Below are 20,293 nucleotides of genomic sequence, written 5' to 3'. Positions count from 1 at the left end.
GGGATTGGGTTCCCCCGGTCCTTACCTACCACCCCACAAGCCTCCAGTTCCAACATATAGTTCTCCGTGACTTCCGCCACCTCCAACGGGAAGCCACTACCAAGCACATTCTTCCCTCCCCCCCCCCACCATTTCCGCTTTTCGCAGGGATCGCTCCCTGCGTGACTCCCTGGTCCACTCGTCGACCCCCCCCCCCTCCATCCCTTCCCACCAATCTCCCTCCTGGCACTTATCCTTGTAAACGGAACAACTGCTACACCTCCAATTACTCATCCTCCCTCGCCTCCATTTAGGGCCCCAGACAGTCCTTCCAGGTGAGGCGGCCCTTCACCTGTGAGTCGGCTGGTGTGGTCTACTGCGTCCGGTGCTCCCGGTGTGGCCTTTTATATATTGGTGAGACCCGACGCAGACTCGAAGACCGTTTCGTGGAACACCTACGGTCTGTCCGCCAGAGAAGGCAGGATTTCCCAGTGACCACACATTTTAATTCCACGTCCCATTCCCATTCTGATATGCCTGTCCATGGCCTTCTCTACTGTTAAAATGAAGCCACACTCAGATTGGAGGAAAAACAGTCTTATATTCCGTCTGGGTACCCTCCAACCTGATGGCATTAACATTGATTTCTCTAACTTCCGTTAATGCACCTTCTCCCCTTCTTACCCCATCCCAAATTTATTTATTTATTCCAGCCCCTTTTTCTTCTCGCTCTCTGCCCCTCTCACAATCACTCCCTGCTTGTTCTCCATCTCCCTCTGGTGCTCCGCTGCCCCTTTCTTTCTCCCTAGGCCTCGACTCATGATCCTTTCCCTTCTCCAGCTCGGCATCCCTTTTCCCACTCACCTTTCCAGTTCTTAGCTTCACCCCTCCCCCCCTGTCTTCTAGCATTTCGGATTTCCCCCTGCCCCTCCTACTTTCAAATCTTACTATTGCTTCTTTCAGATTGCCCTTACGAAGGGTCTCGGCCTGAAACGTCGACTGTGCTTCTTCCTGTCGATGCTGCGCGGCCTGCTGCGTTCTACCTGCTTATTGTGTGTGTTGCTTGAATTTGCAGCATCAGCAGATCTCCTCGTGTTTACAGTACTCCAAGTGGGGTCTGAACAGGGTCCTATATGGCTGCAATGTTACCTGTCGGCTGCTAAATTCAATACCACGACTGATTAAGGCTAATACACCTTACACCTTCTTAACCACTGAGTCAAACTGTGCAGCTTTGAGCGTCCTATGGACTCGGACTCGGACCCCAAGATCCCTGTGATCTTCCACACTGCCAGAAGTATTACCATTAATACTATATTCTGCCATCATATTTGACCGACCAAAGTGAACCACTTCACATTTATCTGGATTTAATTCCATCTGCTACTTCTCAGCCCAGTTTTGCATCTTATCAATGTCCTGCTATAACCTCTGGCATCCCTTCACACTGTCCACAACAACAACCTTAGTGATATCAGTAAACTTACTAACCCATCCCTCCACTTCCTCATCCAGGTCATTTATAAAAACCACGATGAGTAAGGGTCCCAGAACAGATCCCTGAGGCACACCACTGATGAACGACTTCCATGCAAAATATGACCCGTCTACAACCACACTTTGCCTTTTATGGGCAAGCCAGTTCTTGATCCACAAAGCAATATCCCCCTGGATCCCATGTCTCCTTACTTTCTAGATAAGTCTTGCATGGGGTACCTTATAAAATGCTTTGCTGAAATCCATATACACTACTTCTACTGCTCTTCTTTCATCAATATGTTTAGTCATATCCTCATAAAAATTCAATCAGGCTTCTAAGGCACGACCTGCTTTTGACAAAGCCGTGCTGACTATTCCCGATCATATTATACCTCTCCAAATGCTCAAAAATCCTGTCTCTCAAGATCATCTCCATCAATTTACCAACCACGGAGGTAAGACTCACTGGTCTATAATTTCCAGGTCTATCTTTACTCCCTGTCTTTAATAAAGGAACAACATTCGCAACTCTCCAATCCTCAGGAACCTCTCCCGTCCCCATTGATGATACAAAGATCATCTCCAGAGGCTCAGCAATCTCCTCTCTCGCCTCTTACAGCATCCTGGGGTACTTTCCATCCGGGCCCGGCGACTTATCCAAGTTGATGTTTTCCAAAAGCTCCAGCAAATCCTCTTTCTTAATATCTACATGCTCGAGCTGTTCAGTCTGCTGCAGCTCGTCAGAATGATCACGAAGAGCCTTTTCCATATTGAATACTGAAGTAAAGTATTCATTTAGAACCTCTGCTATCTCCTCCGGTTCCATAAGCACTTCCCCACTGTCACATTTGATAGGTCCTATTCTTTCACGTCTTATCCTCGTGCTCTTCACATACTTGTAGAATGCCTTGGGGTTTTCCTTAATCCTGCCCGCCAAGGCCTTCTCATGACCCCTTCTGGCTCTCCTAATTTCCTTCTTAAGCTGCGTACTGTTAGCCTTATAATCTTCTAGAGCTCTAACATTATCTAACTCTCTGAACCTTTCATGAGCTCTTCTTTTCATCTTGACAAGGTTTATTACATTCTTTGTGCTCCACGGTTCCATAACTTCCCTGTCTCATTGTAACGTTCCTATGCAGAACTTCCCACAAATATTCCCTGAACATTTGCCACATTTCTTCCGTACTTTTCCTTGAGAACATCTGTTTCCAATTTTCCTGCCTGATAGCCTCATAATTCCCCTTAGTCCAATTGAACGCTTTTCTGACTTGTCTGTTCCAATCTCTCTCCAAAGCTATGGTAAAAGAGATAGAATTATGATCACTATCTTCAAAATTCTCTCCCACTGAGAGATCTGACAGTTGACCAGGTTTATTTCCCAAGACCAAATCAAGTACAGCCTCTCCTCTTGTAGGCTTATCTACGTATTTTGTCAAGAAACCTTCCTGAACACACTTAACAAATTCCACCCCATTAAACCCCTCACTCTAAGGAGATGCCAATCAATATTTGGGAAATTAAAATCCGACACCTCAACAACCCTGTTATCAAAACTCCTTTCCAGAATCTGTCTTCCTATCTGCTCCTTGATGTCCCTGTTAACGTTGGGTGGTCTATATAAAAACACCCAGTAGTTATTGATCCCCTTCCTGTTCCTAACTTCCACCCACAGTGACGCCGTAGACAACCCACCCCATGACGTCCTATAATTTCCTGGGCTATCACTACTCCCTTTCTTGAATAATTGAATAACATTCGCAACCCTCCAATCCTCCGAAACCTCTCACATCCTCATTGATGATGCAAAGATCATTGCCAGAGGCTCTGCAATCTCCTCCCTCGCTTCCAACAGTAGCCTGGGGTACATCCCATCATGTTCCGGAGACTTATCCAACTTGATGCTTTCCAAAAGATCCAGCACATGCTCTTTATTAATATCTACATTCTCAAGCTTTTCAGTCCACTACAAGTCATCCCTACAATCGCCAAGATCTTTTTCCGCCACGAATACTGAAGTGAATGATTCATTAAATACTTCCTCTATTTCCTCCGGTTCCATACGCACTTTTCGATTGTCACACTTGTTTGGTCCTATTCTCTCACGTCTTATCCTCTTGCTCTTCACATACTTGCAGAATGCTTTCGAGTTTTCCTTAATCCTGTCCGCCAAGGCCTTCTCATGGCCCCTTCTAGCTCTCCTGATTTCATTCTTAAGCTCCTTCCTGCCAGTCTTATAATCTTCCAGATTCATATCATTACCTCGTTTTTTGAATCTTTCGTAAGCTCTTCTTTTCTTCTTGACTAGATTTACAGCAGCCTTTGTGCACCACGGATCTTGTACCCTCCCATCCTTTCCATGTCTCATTGGAACGTACCTACTCAGAACCCCACGCAAATATCCCCTGAACATTTTCTACATTTCTTCGGTATGTTTCCCTGAGGACATCTGTTTCCAATTTATGCTTCCAAGTTCCAGCCTGATAGCCTCATAGTTCCCCTTACTCCAATTAAAGGTTTCCCTAAATTGCCTGTTCCTATCCGTCTCGAATGCGATGGTAAAAGAGATAGAATTGTGGTCACTATCTCCAAAATTCTCTCCCACTGAGAGATCTGACAGTTGACCAGGTTTATTTCCCAATAGCAGATCAAGTACAGCCTCCCCTCTTGTCGGCTTATCTACATATTGTGTCAAGAAACCTTCCTGAGCACACCTAATAAACTCTACCCCATCTATATCCTTTGCTGCAGGGAGATACCAATTAATATTTGTGAAATTAAAATCTCCCAACACGACAATTCTGTTATTATTACACCTTTCCAGGATGTGTTTCCCTATCTACTCCTCTATATACCTGTTACTATTGAGCGGCCTGTCAGGACACCCAGTAAAGTAATTGACCCCATCCTGTTCCTAATCGCCACCCACAGAGACTCCGTAGACAATCCCTTCATGACTTCTACCTTTCCTGCAGCCGTGACACTATCTCTGATGAACAGTACCACACCCCCACCTCTTTTGCCTCCCTCCCTGTCCTTCCTGAAGCATGTAAAAACTTGAAATAACTATTCCTGTCCCTGAGCCATCCAAGTCTCTGTAATGGCCACCACATCATATCTCCAAGTACTGATCCACGCTGTGAGCTCATCCGCTTTGTACATAACGATCCTTGCGTTAAAATATACATCTCAAACCTTCGGTCCCTTCTCTATCACCTACCTATCCTCCCTCACACTCTGTCTCCTATCTTTCTCTATTTGAAAGCCAGACGCCTCTTCCCCAGTTGGGCACCTGAGAACATTTTTATCACATACAAACCTTTGATTTCTGTCTACACAAGCAGTTATCGCAAGAAACTTTATCCTCCTCCACCTCACCATCTGTTCTAACACTCTGGTTCCCCTCCCCCTGCAAATCTAGTTTAAAAACCGCCAGAGCAGCACTAGCTAACCTACCCGTTCAGGTAGGTTATTCCCCTTCCAGTTCAGGTGTAAACCGTCCCGTCGGAACAGGTCCCACCTTCCCTGGAAGGAAGCCCAATTGGCCAGAATCATTAAGCCCTCCCTCCTGCTCCATCTCCTTAGCCACGTATTTAGCTGCATTATCTTCCTATTTCTAGCCTCACTAGCACGTGGCACGGGGAGCAATCCTGAGATTGCAACCCTGGAGGTCCTGTCCTTCAAATTTGTACCTAACTCCCTAAACTCTCTTTGTAGGACCTCCTCCTTCTTCCTATCCACGTCATTGGTCCCTACATGGACAATATCCGGCTGCTCACCCTCCCTCTTGAAAATACTGAGAATTCGATCCGAGATACCGTGGACCCTGACACCAGGGAGGCAACAGACCATCCGAGATTCTCGATCTCTCCCACAGAACCTCTTATCTGTCCCCCTAACTATCGTATCCCCTATCACTACTGCTCTCCTCTTTTCCCTCCTTCCTTTCTGAGCTGAGTGTCTAGTCTCGGTGCCAGAAACGCGGCCACTACAACTTGTCCCTGGTAGGTCGGCACCACCAACAGTATCCTAAAACGGTACACTTATTGTTGATGAGAACGGCCACAGGTGAGATCTGCTCTTCCTGTCTATTCCCCTTCCCTGTCCTGAGTCATCCAGCTACCTGCCTCCTGACTTTTAGAGGTGACTAGCTCTCTGAAACTCTTGTCTATTACTGTCTCTGCCTGGCAAATGATCAGAAGTTCATCCAGGTCCAGCTCCAGTTCCCTAACGTGGTTTGTCAGGAGCTGCAGCTGGATGCACCTTTTACATGTGTAGTCATCAGGGACAATTGAGCTCGCCCTGACTTCCTAAATACTGCAAACGGAGCTCTCGACTGCCCTAACTGCTGCCTCCATTACCTTCTTCTAAGCTAATTAGATTAATTAAAGGACTTTACCCAGCCTTACCTCACTGGGAGCAAGCTCGTCCTCAGTCTCTGTTCAGTCATTCCCTCTGTCACAGTGATATATACAATAGACAATAGACAATAGGTGCAGAAGTAGACCATTCGGCCCCTCGAGTCTGCACCGCCATTCTGAGATCATGGCTGATCATTCACTATTATTCACTATCGCTGTATATACATACAGCGACCAGTATCTCTCCGACTCACTCTCTGAGGAGTATATAAATAAACTGGCCAGTGTCTCTCAGTCCTGCTCTCCCAGGGACATATTTTACACTCAACACGTACAAACAAGCTGGATGAACTCAGCAGGTTGGGCAGCATCCGTTGAAATGAACAGTCAACGTTTCGGGCCGAGACCATTCATCAAGACTGAAGAACAAGGGGGCAGGGGCCCTATAAAGAATGCCGGGGAGGGTGGAAGGTGCCAGGTGAAAAGCCAATCAGAGGAAAGATCAAGAGGTGGGGGAGGGGAAGCAGGAAGGTGATAGGCAGAAGAGGTGAAGAAGGAATGTAAGGGGAAAGCACTGGGTAGTAGAAGAAGGCAGAATCATGAGAGAGGTGATAGGCAGCTAGAAGAGGAGGCAGAGTGAAAGTGGGATGGGGAAGGGAGAAGGAGGGCTCTCTGTCTACTCTCTCAGGTTCATATTCACACACTGGCCTGTGTCTCTCACTTTCACTCTCTCAGAGCTATATCTATAAACTGGCCTGTTTCTCTCAGCCCCAATCTCTCAGGGGTACTCAATAGTTTGGCGTATTTTACCCATGAACCACTGTGCCGAATCCATTACTTCTTGTAGGATTTTCGTTTCAATTCCTTTGCTGTTTCCGTAGCAAGCCGTGACGCAGCCAGTCAACACAGTCTCTACTACACACCAGATTTCTGAAAAAGTAGCTAAAGAGATCGCAGAGGCATTATTGGTGTCCTTGGTGAACTGCTTGAATCTGAAATGGTTCCTGTGGATTGGAAATTGCACATGTCACGCCACTTCTTGAGAAAGGAGGGAGGCAACAATAGGAAATTGTAGGCCAATTAGTCTTACTTCATGGTTAGGAAACTGTTGGAGGATGAGATGTCCGGATACATGAAAAATTAGGGCAAAGTCTGCATAGGTTCCTTAATGGGAAACCTGTTGCAAATTTTTGAGAATATAACAATCAGCATCAACAAAGGAGAGTCAGTGGATATGGTTTACTTGTTTTTCCAGAGGGTGTTTGACAAGGTGCTGCACATGAGGCTACTTAATGAGATAAGGGCTAGTTGATTTTCAAGGAAGATGCTACCATGGAGAGTTTACAAAACTCTGGATAGTCTGTAATGAACTCTGGTGGCCCCATCAGCGGAAAGACATTGAGGCTTTGCGGAGGATACAGCCGGCGCTAACCAGGATGCCTCCTGGATTAGAAAGCATGCACTATACTGAGAGTTTTGACAAACTGGGGTTGTCGTTTCAGGAGCGGGAGAGGCTAAGAGTAGATCTGCTGAATTTTATACAATTTATGAGAGACATAGATATACCAGACAGACAGTATTTTCCCTGAGGTTGAAATGTCAAATCACAGAGGACTCATTTTAAAGGTGAGATGGGGGTAATTCCAAAGGATATATGAGGTGCAGGGTTTACATTTTTTACAGACTGCTGGTGTGTGGGCTATATTGCGTGGGGTGGTGATAGAGGCAGATTCATTGGAAACCTTTAAGAAATGTTAAGATAGGCAAGGTTAGGGTGTTGGAAAAGGTTTCGGGGTTTATTTTATTTATACAAAAAGAGGCATATGTCTGGAAGCACTGCGGAGCGTGGTGATTGAGGCAGATACATTCAAGACATTTAAGGGACTATCAGATAGGCAAAGGGATGGCAGAAAAAAACAGGGTTTTAGGCTGTGTTTTGGTTCAGACGTGGACAGAGTTTGGGAGCGCGGGGCGGACGGGAAGAAAGGTCGGTAGCGAGAGCGAGGAAAGAGTGGGGGCGGGAACAATGAAAGTGTGGGGGGCAGGAGCGAGAAAAGCGCGGGATCAGCGTGGGTGCTGTGGGGGTTACGGGATCCAGGGTAACAAACTTTCCTCTCCCTCAGCTGTGCCTCTGCGAGAAGCTCTGGTTCGCTGTGTGTGATAGGGTTCCCGAACAAACTCAAATCAAGTCCAACACAAATCAAGTTACAGCAGCTTATTGATTTCATCATAATAATAGTCATCCATTAGTCTCATGAGACCATGGATTTGCGCCTTGGAAGGTTTCATTTCCAGGGTTTTTTGATGGGAGACCAGCAGTTGCCCAGGCTGCAAGCTGTCCCCTCTCCACGCCACCGATGTTGTCCAAGGGACGAGCACTAGGCCCCGGTGCCACAGAGCAATGTGTTTAGTGCGTTGCTCAAGGACACCAACTCGCTGCCTCAGCTCAGGCTCGAAACAGTGACCTTCAGGTTGCTAGTCCGATGCCTTGTCCACTAGGCCACGCGCCAACACACATGACAAATGTAAATGTAAATTAAACAACGTGTAACCTGCTAACTTGCGGAAATAAATAAGCTATTCCTGATTCACTCAGAGTCACACACAATTAACTGAGAGTCACACACCAGTAACAACGAGTAAACAGATTGAATCATCAGTCCCGTTTCTCACTATCACTCCGCTTCAGGAAACCGATGGTTATAAAATCACATTTCAGGACAGTGTCCGAGATCGCTGCAGTTCCAGGGTCGCTACCAAGGTACTTACTCATTTAACATCCTAATTTCGGACAGACTCCTAAATGTATTTTCCTCAGCATAGTGAGCAATAGTGTTCTCTCTCAGGATAATCCCACCCCAGACACCGGTGTCCCAGACTGAGCCCCGCCTCTTCTATCTGTGTATTTCCCCAAGGTCTCACTTAAATGAACTCTCAGACCGGGACATCCAGCAGAAATAGCGCCGCTGGTCACAAAGGGAAATTACATGCCTGCGGAAACACCTCCGACATCACAGAGTGCTTGGTTGGAAACGTGACCCGTTAGAACCATTGGGAATTAAACCCGGAGTGTTGTCATTAAAGGGGATGGTGAGGAATCGACCAAAATGTCCCCATCCCTTGAGCGGGGATGTTCACTCATTCAGATGTTCACAGGTTCACTGTCAGTCCGGGTCTGACTTCCTGCAGAGATCTCAGTTCCATCTCCCTAGTCTCACTGAAGTGATTTCTCCACAGCCTGAAACAGAGGGAAGAATACAGAGGAAATAAACAAATGATACAACAGTGAGTGTAACAGGGGATTGGGGTTAATATTTCAACAACGCTGACAAACAAATATCACCGGTGAACCCGCGGATCCACTGATATTTTATCACACTGAGCATTGACAAGAATACTCACTCAATATAGGCCAGACTTTGGACGGACAGTATCAGGCGACGGAGAGCAGGGACAGATCGGTCCGTTAGCGAGTTTAATCTCAGGTCCAGCTCCGTCAGTGATTGGTTTGTACTGAGAGCCGAGACAAGATCCTCGGCACCAGAATCCGTGAGACCAACTTTCCACAGCCTGGAGATGAGAGAGAGTGAGGGTGAAGGACACAGAGAGACAGGAGTCAATACAAATCCCTAGTGTTTATCTGTAACAAAATTATTGATCATATCAATGTAAAAGGTCAGACACGCAGTGACTGTAAACAAACTCTCACAGTCTGGTACTTACCACAGTTTCTGTATTTTACACTCCGGGTTCCTCAGAGCCGCAGACACCAGTTTCACTCCTGAATCTTCCAGTTTATTAACACTCAGGTTCAGCTCTGTAAGTGTACGGTTTGCACTGAGAGTGGAGGCGAGATCCTCGGCACCAGAACCTGTGAGGCCAACATCGTTCAGCCTGGGGTTGAGAGAGAGAGAGAGAGTGAGAGTGAAGGACACACAGACAGGAGACATCAGAAATTCCAAGTGTTTATCAGTAACACAATTACTTATCAGCTTGATGTTCAATTTCTGACACCCAGTAACTGTAAACACAATCTCCAACAGTCTGGTACTTACCGCAGTTTCTGTATTTTACACTCTGGGTTCCTCAGAGCCGCAGACACCAGTTTCACTCCTGAATCTCCCAGGTCATTACTCCCAAGTCTAAACACAAAGAGAAAACTAATGAACAAATAGATTGAAACCATGGGTATGAGGGAATATCTGTCATTCGGATATTTCTGGAAAAATGAAATGCTTCAGTATATCACTGATTGGGATTCCCACCACTGTCAAATTTCACTACTGAATGTCAGTAATTTACTGTCAATGTGACTGTAATTTCCCATATTCTGTCTCGTTCCCCAACAGTTAGAATAGTGTTCCTGATGTGAGAATGTAGGAAGGGGCAGGGTTGAAGGGTGAGAGATCGTCCCACTGAAAGGAAGAATTGTGGGTGGGAAAATCTCCATGGGAGATGCGCGCAGAGACCCGCAACACAGGAAAAGTGATGGGAAAAATGATCCCCACAGGAGGAAGGGGAACAAGGAACAGGGATCCCCACAGGGCGATGGGGAATGAGGAAAAGTGATTCTGAGAGGAAGAAGGGAGATGGGGAAGAGAGATCCCACAGGATGAAGGGTGTGGGGAAGAGTGATTCCACATAGCAGGAATGGAAATGGGGTAGAAGGACTCCAGAGGAGAAAGCGGAATGCGGAAGAGAGATTCCTTTTGGAGAGATGGGGATGGGCAAGAGAGAACCTCACAGGAGGAAGGGAATGAGCAAGGGAGAACCCGACAGGGGATGGGGAAGTGATCCCGACAGGAGGAATGGAATGAGCAAGGGAGAACCCGACAGAGGAAGGGGGATGGGGAAGTGATCCCCACAGGATGAATGGAATGAGCAAGGGAGAAGCCGACAGAGGAAAGGGGGTGGGGAAGTGATCCCGACAGGAAGAAGGAGTTAGGGAATAAAGATCCCACTGGAGGAACGAGATGGGGAAGACAGATCCAAAAGAACGAATGGCGAGAGGGAATTGAGATCCCACCGGAGGAAGGGGATTCGAGAAGAGTTCCCACAAGGGTAATGGGGGTGGAGATTAGAGATATCACAAGGGGAGGAGGACGGGGAAGAGAGCTGACAACAGGAAAGGGGTGGGGAAGAGAGATCTCATAGGGGGAAGGAGGACTGGGAAGAGAGAACCCACAGCAGGAATGGGGATGTGGAAGAGAGATTCCACAGGCTGTGGGAAGAGAAGCCCCCATGGGGGAAATGGAGTGGGGAAGAGAGACCCGACAGAAGGATGGGGAGAAATGAACGCACAGTAGGAATGAGACTTCCGCAGAGAGGTCCAACAGTGGGAATGGAAGTGTGCACAGAGATCCCACAGGAGTATAGTGTTGAGAAAAGATGCTCCTACAAGAGGAGCTGATGCAGACATAGATCCATGGGAGAGGTTGGTCTAAACTGAGGTCCACAATCGGGAGAAAAGATGCCCACATAGTGCCTGGGTACTGGCGATTGAGAAAAGTCACACAGGTGGAGAGATGGAGATAGTCTGTCACAGGGAAGGGCAGAGGAGGACAAACTCACAGCCGCATTTCTAAAGCTCTCACTGGGAAAGACAGCTTACACTCTCATGTCAATGGGAAAATGATGGGAAGTTCCTACACACCCGCTTACAGTTTGTGTTGGTCTAGTTGTCATTAACATTGAGAAGGAATAATGTCAATGGACGTGTCACAGGGAGCGAGAAACATGGCCAATCCTGTGATTTACTACAACTAAACGAATGGCTGTTGTTCATGATCTGATGGGAGTCTCCAAATCCCATCAGAAAGAACCACAGAACCCTCGTCCCTGTGGAATTACTGACCGGTCCCCTGGTCATTTGTCACAATTTTTCGCAATCTGATTTACTCCGATTTTACCCAATTTCCTTCGCATTGAAACAACACAATGGAACAGTTTCACATTTCAGAGTGAGAGAGAAATCTGGTTACCTCAACTCCTGGCACTTGTGTAGCCCGGATCCCAGCCGCTGTATTCCTTCAAACTGAATACGGCAGTTCCAAAAACAGAGGTGTTTTATTGTATCACAGAATCCGATGACATGAGACAGGATCCCGCAGTCAATCGGGGACAGTGGCATTTCACTGAATGAAAGTTTTTCCACAGATCCCAGTGTGCCTCGAGCCAGTCCAGTATTCTGAGACTCAAACAGGTAGTGCAATGTGTTCAGGAGGTTCCTTGTATCATCTTCACCAGCAGAGATATTTATCTGGCGTATAACCTCCTCCTTCACCCAGTCAATCACCCGGCAGGTTGTTTGATGAGGAAATGGACCCAGAAACTCCTCCAGGCCCCGAGCTGTCTTTGGGTTGGAGAGTCCAGCAACAAAACGGAGAAATACTTCAAATCGCCCATCTGTGGTATTGTGGGCTCCAGTGAGGAATTTCAAGATATCCCCGGGATGTGGATTCAGGAATTGTGCGACTGCAGCTACAAACTCTTGGATGGTGAGGTGTGGGAATGTGTACACCACATTCCGGGCAGAATCCTCTCTCTCCAAAAGCTCCATCAGGAACCCGGACAGGAACTGGGAAGGCTGCAGATTGTAGTTGATCAAATCCCCATCTGTAAGCACAATCTTCTTCTCGGACACTCCTCTGAAGGCCATCTGACCAACCCTGAGTAACATATCACGGGGGTTCTCAATCTCACGGCTGTGGTTTTTCAGGATGTTGTAAATATAGTAGGAGTACAGTTGGGTGATGGTCTTGGGCACTCGCTGCGGGTCCCTGACATTTGGTGTGAAGAAGGGGCCCAGTGCCAGAGCAAGGATCGAGCAGTAGGAGGGGTTGTAGCTCATGCTGTACAGGATCTCGTTCTCCTTCACATGTCTGAAAACAGCTGCTGCCACCGTCTGATCTTCAAAATACCTGAAGAAATATTTCTTCCGTTCCTCACCAGAAAATCCCAGGATTTCAGCCCTGACACTGATCTCAGTCTTTTTCAATAAATGTAACGCAGTGGGGCGGGTGGTCACCAGCACTGAACACCCTGGGAGCAGCTTGCCCTGGATTAAACTGTACACAATATCAGACACCTTGCACTTGAATTCAGGATCTGTGTATGTGGACCAAGTTTCTGTATCTCTCCGACTGTCAGCAAAATCAATTGCGTCATTGAATTCATCCAAACCATGGAATATAAACAGCAATCCCTCTGGGTTCTTCCAGACCTCTCTCAGGATATTTGCAAAGTAAGGATACTGATCCAGAATGAGTTCTGTCAGGTTTATTCTGTGGTTAATGAAGTTTAAACCCCGGAATTTGAAACTGAAGACAAACTGGAATTGTTGATATATTTTCCCCGTGACCCAGTCATAAACAATCTTTTGTACCATTGTGGTTTTCCCGATCCCTGGGTCTCCAGCAACTGCTGCCGAATTCCCAGATTCAGAGTTACTCCGGGAAAAGCTGCTCTGGAACAGCTGATCAGTCCGGATTTTTTCCAGCTTACCACGGAGATGTTTTTCTCTCCACTCCTCGTGGTCTCTGCCTCTTTCCAGCAGCTCATGTTCCACCAGTCTCCGATCTCGAACAGTAGAAATGACCGTGAGCTCAGTGTATTGATCAACCAGCTGGAAAACCTTCACCTTCTCCCTCATCAGGATCGTGTTCACTCTCAAGTTTGTGCCCGCAGAGTCTCCTTGTGTTTCTGTTGAACATCTTCCATGTGAACAGACAGTGGACAAACTATTAGATGCCTCAACTCAGAACTCAGTATTTAAGCAGACAGGAGTTAGCCCAAAGCTGTTGCATTAATTGGATTCACCAATGGATGTTCATACAGTACAGTAAATTTAATTAACAGACCCCTGACTGGACAGAGAGGCCTGGTCTAAATAAACACCAGATCATCACATTTCCACATTAATTGTGTTGTGAAGTTGATTATTTCCCTCGTAGTTTACTTACCCCGACTGTCCCGTACTGGACAACCTCTCACTACAGCCAGAGATATCACTGTTCCTCTGGAAGAAACTTTTAATCCCCAGTGCTGATATGGTGCGTGAGGAGATGGAGATAAGGGTAATGGGCATTCTGTCAAAGGAGAATCACAGATCCCCCTCCCACCATTACTTTATCCAGCGTACAAAGTGTATTTGTTGATCAGCACGTGCACTGTGGGTGGGTGATTGGGGGAGAAAATGTCAAGATTGAGACAGTCAACATTTTGACACAAAACACAGACAATTCACCTCTTCCATCATTACAGACGCTGCTCAGCTCACTGTTCTTTCAGAAAATGGTTTGAGACGGCAGATCTTCAGTCTCGTGTCTCTGAAAGAGTATGTGTTGCAAATACTCAACAGATTCAAGTTTCAAGATACGGAATTGTAAAGGAGAAGGAAATAATTGTTATTCCGAATCTGATGCAGAACAAAAACTCAGATAAAGAACGCAATGAAAAACACAATAAATATAAAAGCGCTCGATACAGGAGTCACTCTGAAATCAGGTGGTTTCTACAGACAATTTTCAAACCGTGCTGGTGGTGGGGTGGGTGTTGTTGGTTGTGGAGGTTTAGCTTAGTCATTGGAGGTGTTGATCAGTCTTACTGCTTGAGGAAAATAACCGATTTTAAGTCTGGTGGTCCTGCTGTGGATGCTACGTAGCTTCCTCCCTCATGAGAGAGGGGCAAACAGCCCACAGGCAGGATAGGTGGGATCCTTCCTGAAGTTCCTGTCCCTTTTCCGGAGCCTTTCTGTATATACGCCCTGATGGAAGGTAGGCTGGGGATGCCGGTGATGCGTTGGGCAATTTTGACTACCCGTTGTAGACCCTTCCAGTCCGCCACTGTTATGCAGCATGTTGACCTGACCTCTGCAGCACAGCTGTACAAGGACGGGAGTGTGGATGTGAGTGCAGGTCAGACAACGTCTGTGGAAAGGGGAGAAAGGGGAGATGCTACTGGTCTGTGATTTTAATACAAGTTTGAAACTTATGCCGATTACAGGCCGGGTGCTGAAGAAGAGAGCAGAGAGCGAGGAATTTCGGTAGCAGGCGGTTCAGGATTTCAGCTGTCACAGGACCTGCATAGATCACAGAACAGCACAGGAATAAGCCCTTCGGCCCACAACGTTGGTGCCAGCATGATGCCACATTAAACCGTGATGTTTAAACATTCTCCTGATTTAGTTAATAGTCTGCACTATTATTCTTTTTTCCAAAATGTATTGTCATACATTTTCCAACACAGCTTTCCATGGGCCACATTTTGCCCATTCTTCCAATTTCTTTAAGTCTTGCTGCAATCGCATTGCTTCCTCAGCACTAACTACCCCTTCACCTATCTTAGTATCATCAACAAATTTTGCCACAAAGCCATCAATTCCATTATCTAAATCATTGACAAACAATGTGAAAAGTACCTCCAAATACCTCGAAACCTGAACATTAATAATTGAATTGAATTGACTTTATTTCTTACATCCTTCACATACATGAGGAGTAAAAACCTTTACATTACGTCTCCATCTGAATGTGCAATGTGCAATCATAGTAATTTAAAATAATGCACTGTTTACCAATCACTTAGGTTAGGCTAACTGGCCTACAATTTCACAAACAAGAGGAAATCTGCAGATGCTGGAAATCCAAGCAACGCACACAAAATGCCGGAGGAATTCAGCAGGCCAGGCAGCATCTTTGGAACAGTTGACGTTTCGAGCCGAGACCCTTCAGCAAGACCAGAGAAGAAAAGCTGAGGAGTAGATTTGAAAGGTGGGGGAGGGTGGAGGAGAGAGACAAATACCAGGCGATAGGTGAAGCTTGGAGGGGAAGGGATGAAACAAAGAGCTAGGAAGTTGATTCTTGACAGACAGACGGCCCTGGAAGAAAGAAAAAGGGTGGGGGGGGGGGGTGTGCACCAGAGGCAGGCGATGACCGGCAAGGAGATAACGTGAGACGTACGAGGGCATGGGGAACGGTGAAGGGGGAGAGGGACCTTTACTGGAAGTTTGAGAAATCAATATTGATGCCATCAGGTTGGAGGCTACTCAAACGGAACATAAGGTGTTGTTCCTCCAACCTGAGTGTGCCCTTATCCCGACATTGGAGGAAGCCTTGGACTGATGTACCGGAATGGGAATGGAAAGTGGAAATAAAATGGGTGGCCACAGGGAGATCCCGCTTGTTCTGGCGGACAGAGCGTAAATGCTCAGTGAAACGGTCTCTCAATCTACGTCGGGTCTAACCGAAATACAAATGGCCACACTAAGATCATCTACGCTTCCCTCTGGTGCTCTCTCCAGCCCCTTTCTCCTTTCTTACATGGCCTTCTTTCACTAACCAACTTCCTAGCTCTGATCACCACTCCCCCTGTAAGTTTCTCATATCGCCTGGATGGGAGATGCCAGAGAGTATTGGTGGATAACTGTTTGTCAGGTTGGAGGCCGGTGACTCGTGGTGTGCCTCAGGGATCTGTACTGGGTCCAATGTTGTTTGTCATATACATTAATGATCTGGATGATGGGGTGGTAAATTGGATTAGAAAGTATGCAGATGATACTAAGATAGGTGGCGTTGTGGATATGAAGTAGTTTTCAAAGCTTGCGACAAAATTTAGGCCAGTTAGAAGAGTGGGCTGAGCGATGGCAGATGGAGTTTAATGTCGATAAGTCTGAGGTGCTACATTTTGGTAGGACTAATCAAAATAGGACATACATGGTAAATAGTAGGGCGTTGAGGAATGCAGTAGAACAGAGTGATCTAGGTATAATGGTGCATAGTTGAATTGCCTTCCACATGAGAAAAGTATTGATAACTTCAGTATCACATTTTGATAGTATTGAGTCAGATATAGTTGTATCTATGAAAATCAATCGTGACTGATTTGGAAAACAAATGTAACTTAGTACCTTAGATTCTGTGTTCAGACTTCTCCAGCCAAGTTATGAGTTCATAATGTTCTGTATTATGGTTACATAGGGCTTAGAGAAATAGAGGGCTATGGGTAACCATAAATAATTTCTAAAGTAAGGACAGTTCGGATCAGCATTGTGGGCCGAAGGGCCTGTACACTGCTGTAAGTTTTCTATGTATCTATGACTCTGTCAGGCGTGTGGGGCGTCTCCAATCAATGTATTCGGCTGTGATAGGGAGCGTAGGAAAACATTGATTGTGGACATATTTACTTTAGAGAATGTGACAATGGTAGAAATGATATTCTTCAAAAATCAGGAAGTGTATCTGTGTCATAATCAGAAATGGGTGTGGGAATTTCACTGTCATGCCTGTTCCCTCGGAAAGCAACATGAGGAATAGTAACCACATAGCCATATAACAATTATAGTACGGACGCAAGTCGTCTCGGCCCTTCTGGTCTGTGCCGAATGCTTCCTGTCATCTAGTCCCACAGAACTGCATTCAGTCCAAAACCCTCCATTACTTTCCTGTTCATATACCTATCCAATTTTCTTATTTTTAAATGATAATATCGATCCTGCCTCTACCACTTTTACTGGATGCTCATTTCACACAGTTACTACTCTCTGAGTAAAGAAGTTACCCCTCGTGTTACCCCTAAACTTTTGCCTCCTAACTCTCAACTCATGTCCTCTTGTTTGAATCTCCCCAACTCTCAATGGAAAAAGCCTATCCACGTCAACTCTATCCATCCCCCTCATAATTTTAAATACCGCTGTCAAGTACCCCTCAACTTTATATGCTCCAAAGAATAAACACCTAACTCTGTAACTTAGGTTCTGAAACTCAGGTAACATTCTAGTAAATCTCCTCTATACTCTCTCTATTTTGTTGACATCTTTCCTATAATTCTGTGACCAGAACTGTACACAATACTCCAAATTTGGCCTTACCAATGCCTTATACAATTTTAACATTACATCCCAACTCCAATACTCAATGCTCTGATTTATAAAGGCCAGCATACCAAAAATTTTCTTCACCACCCTATCCACATTAGATTCCTCTTTCAGGGAACTATGCACAATTATACCAAGATCAGTCTGTTCTCCTGCATTCCTCAACGCCCTTCTATTTACCATGTATGCCCTATTTTGATTATTCCTACCAAAATGTAGCGCCTCGCACTTATCAGCATTAAACTCCAACTGCCATCGCTCAGCCCACTCGTCTAACTGGCCTAAATTTTGTCGCAAGCTTTGAAAACCTACTTCATTATCCACAACGCCACCTAACTTAGTATCATCTGCATACTTTCTAATCCAATTTACCACCCCATCATCAAGATCTTTAATGTAAATGACAAACAACATTGAACCCAGTACAGATCCCTGAGGCACTCGACGAGTCACAGGCCTCCAACCTGACAAACAGTTATCCACCAATACTCTTCGGCATCTCCCATCCAGCCTCTGTATAATCAATTTTACTACTTCAACATTAATACCAAACGACTGAAACATCCTAACCTTCCACGTGGAACCTTGTCAAAAAGGTCTTACTGAAGTAGAAATAGACAACATCCACTGCTTTACCCTCGTCAACTTTCCTGGTAACCTTTTCGAAATATTTAATAAGATTTGTCTAACATGACCTTCCACGCACAGATCCATGTTGACTGTTCCGAATCAGACCCTGTCTATCCAGATTATTATATATACCACCTCTAAGAATACTTTCCATTAATTTACCCACCACTGACTTCAAACTTACAGGCCAATAATTGCTAGGTTTACTCTTAGAAAACTTTTTAAAAATGGAATCACATGAGCAAGATGCCAATCCTCGGGCACCATCCCCAATTCTAATGACATTTGAAATATTTCTGTCAGAGCCCCTACTATTTCTACACTAATTTTACTCAAGGTCCTAGGGAATATCCTGTCAGGATCCAGAGACTTATCCACTTATATATTCTTTAAAAGTGCCAGTACTTCTTCAATCATCATAGCTTCCATAAATACCTTAATTGTATCCCTTACCTTACACTCTTCAATAGCCTTCTCCTTAGTGAATACTGAAGAAAATAACTTGTTCAAAATCTCCCTCATCTCTTTTGGCTCCACACATAGTTGTCCACTCTGATTCTCTAAGGGACCAATTTTATCCCTCACTATCTTTTTGCTGTTAATATAAATGTAGAAACTATTTGGATTTATTTTCACCTTATTTGCCACAGCAACCTCATATCTTCTTTTAGCTTTTCTAATTTCTTTCTTAAGATTCATTTCACATTCTTTATATTCCTCGAGCAGCTCATTTACTCCATGCTGCCTATACTTTTGGATACTTACATGGTTGTAAGGAGAATGGAGGGATATGGACATGGTGTAGGAAGGAGAGATTATAGTTTGGGTTTGTTTGATTTACTTCTTGGCTCTTTTGGCACAATATTATTTGCCTAATGGCCTGTTCCTGTGTTATACTCTTCAGTGTTCAATGCATGTTCACTTACCTTTCAGCTCACTGAGAAGCTTTAGTAAATGTTGAGCGGGAATTGGTCGATGGGAAGAATCACAACCTGTTTGAATTTAAACAAATTGAGGAAATCATTTTTGTCAAATTGTTACATGTACCGTATTCAATCGAAATTTGAATTAATCGCTGATACTATCTCACCATGTTCCTGTATTTCTTTCAGTATTTTGTCCAACTTTGGGACACCAATCCGCATTTTCACAAAGGTTTCCCACATCACCCTCCGGGCGCGGGAGCCTTTCTCCATCACCAGGCTCAGGAGGAGTTTAGAACTGTCCGCCCGCTCTCCCTTATCAGCGAGATCAGAGATTTTCTGTGAAGAGTAACGGTGAACATATTGGGGACTGACAGATTCACACAGAGAATGAGAAGTAAATGATTTGCTCTTTAACGTGATCACACTGAGCAATCACCCGTACGGGTGCTGATCCTGTCGGGACATGGTCTGTACATTCTGAGTGCAGAGCACACGGACGGACATTCACCGGGAACCTGGTCCACCAGTCAATGAGATCCCTGTTGGTCTGTGACCCCTTCATTGTTGCTTCAAATCCATAAATAATTCCTCACCGGATTTGACGGTGTAAAACAGAAATAATAAAATAACGATCACAGATGAAGAAAGAAGTCAGGCGGGATTTTATAATACAGTAAGCATTCACAGGGAATTTGCAGAAAAGATGATGTGATTCATCTCCTCAGTCCGCCAGTGTCCAACATGACAGCGGATTACCGGCTGACACCTGATGCCTTCCCTTTGCTTTTTCCAGTGGAGGTTTATTCAGTGATTACACATTACAACATGGCAGTATTCCCCGATTCACACTGTTTTCAGTTACAGATTATTACACCATCATCTCCACCCAGAACAGAACACGCTCGACCTCCTGTGGCATCCACTGATGATGTCCCGGTTCTCACTGTCATTCTGCAGTCACGCTGTGCAGTCTTCACAAACCAAAACTTCCCATCATATTCCTATTCAATATAGCAACCTCAACCACACAACTGTTACGTGCTCAACTC

The 20,293-nt window shown here is 45.4% G+C and overlaps 1 protein-coding gene across 1 annotated transcript; it reads right to left on the bottom strand.

Annotated features, from left to right (window-relative positions):
* Positions 1-7,038: 7,038 nt before the first annotated feature.
* LOC132388945 (NACHT, LRR and PYD domains-containing protein 3-like) lies at positions 7,039-12,984 on the bottom strand. Its single transcript, XM_059961358.1, has 5 exons — positions 11,798-12,984; positions 9,872-9,958; positions 9,540-9,710; positions 9,219-9,386; positions 7,039-9,054 (listed from the first exon to the last, which is right to left on the bottom strand). Exons 1-5 carry the CDS (start codon positions 12,664-12,666, stop codon positions 8,967-8,969), a joined length of 1,383 nt encoding a protein of 460 aa, XP_059817341.1. The 5' UTR covers positions 12,667-12,984; the 3' UTR covers positions 7,039-8,966.
* Positions 12,985-20,293: the final 7,309 nt, after the last annotated feature.

Source organism: Hypanus sabinus, unplaced genomic scaffold, assembly GCF_030144855.1.
Source record: "Hypanus sabinus isolate sHypSab1 unplaced genomic scaffold, sHypSab1.hap1 scaffold_440, whole genome shotgun sequence".
Lineage (NCBI taxonomy): Eukaryota > Metazoa > Chordata > Chondrichthyes > Myliobatiformes > Dasyatidae > Hypanus > Hypanus sabinus.
This window is presented reverse-complemented; position numbering and strand designations above follow the sequence as displayed.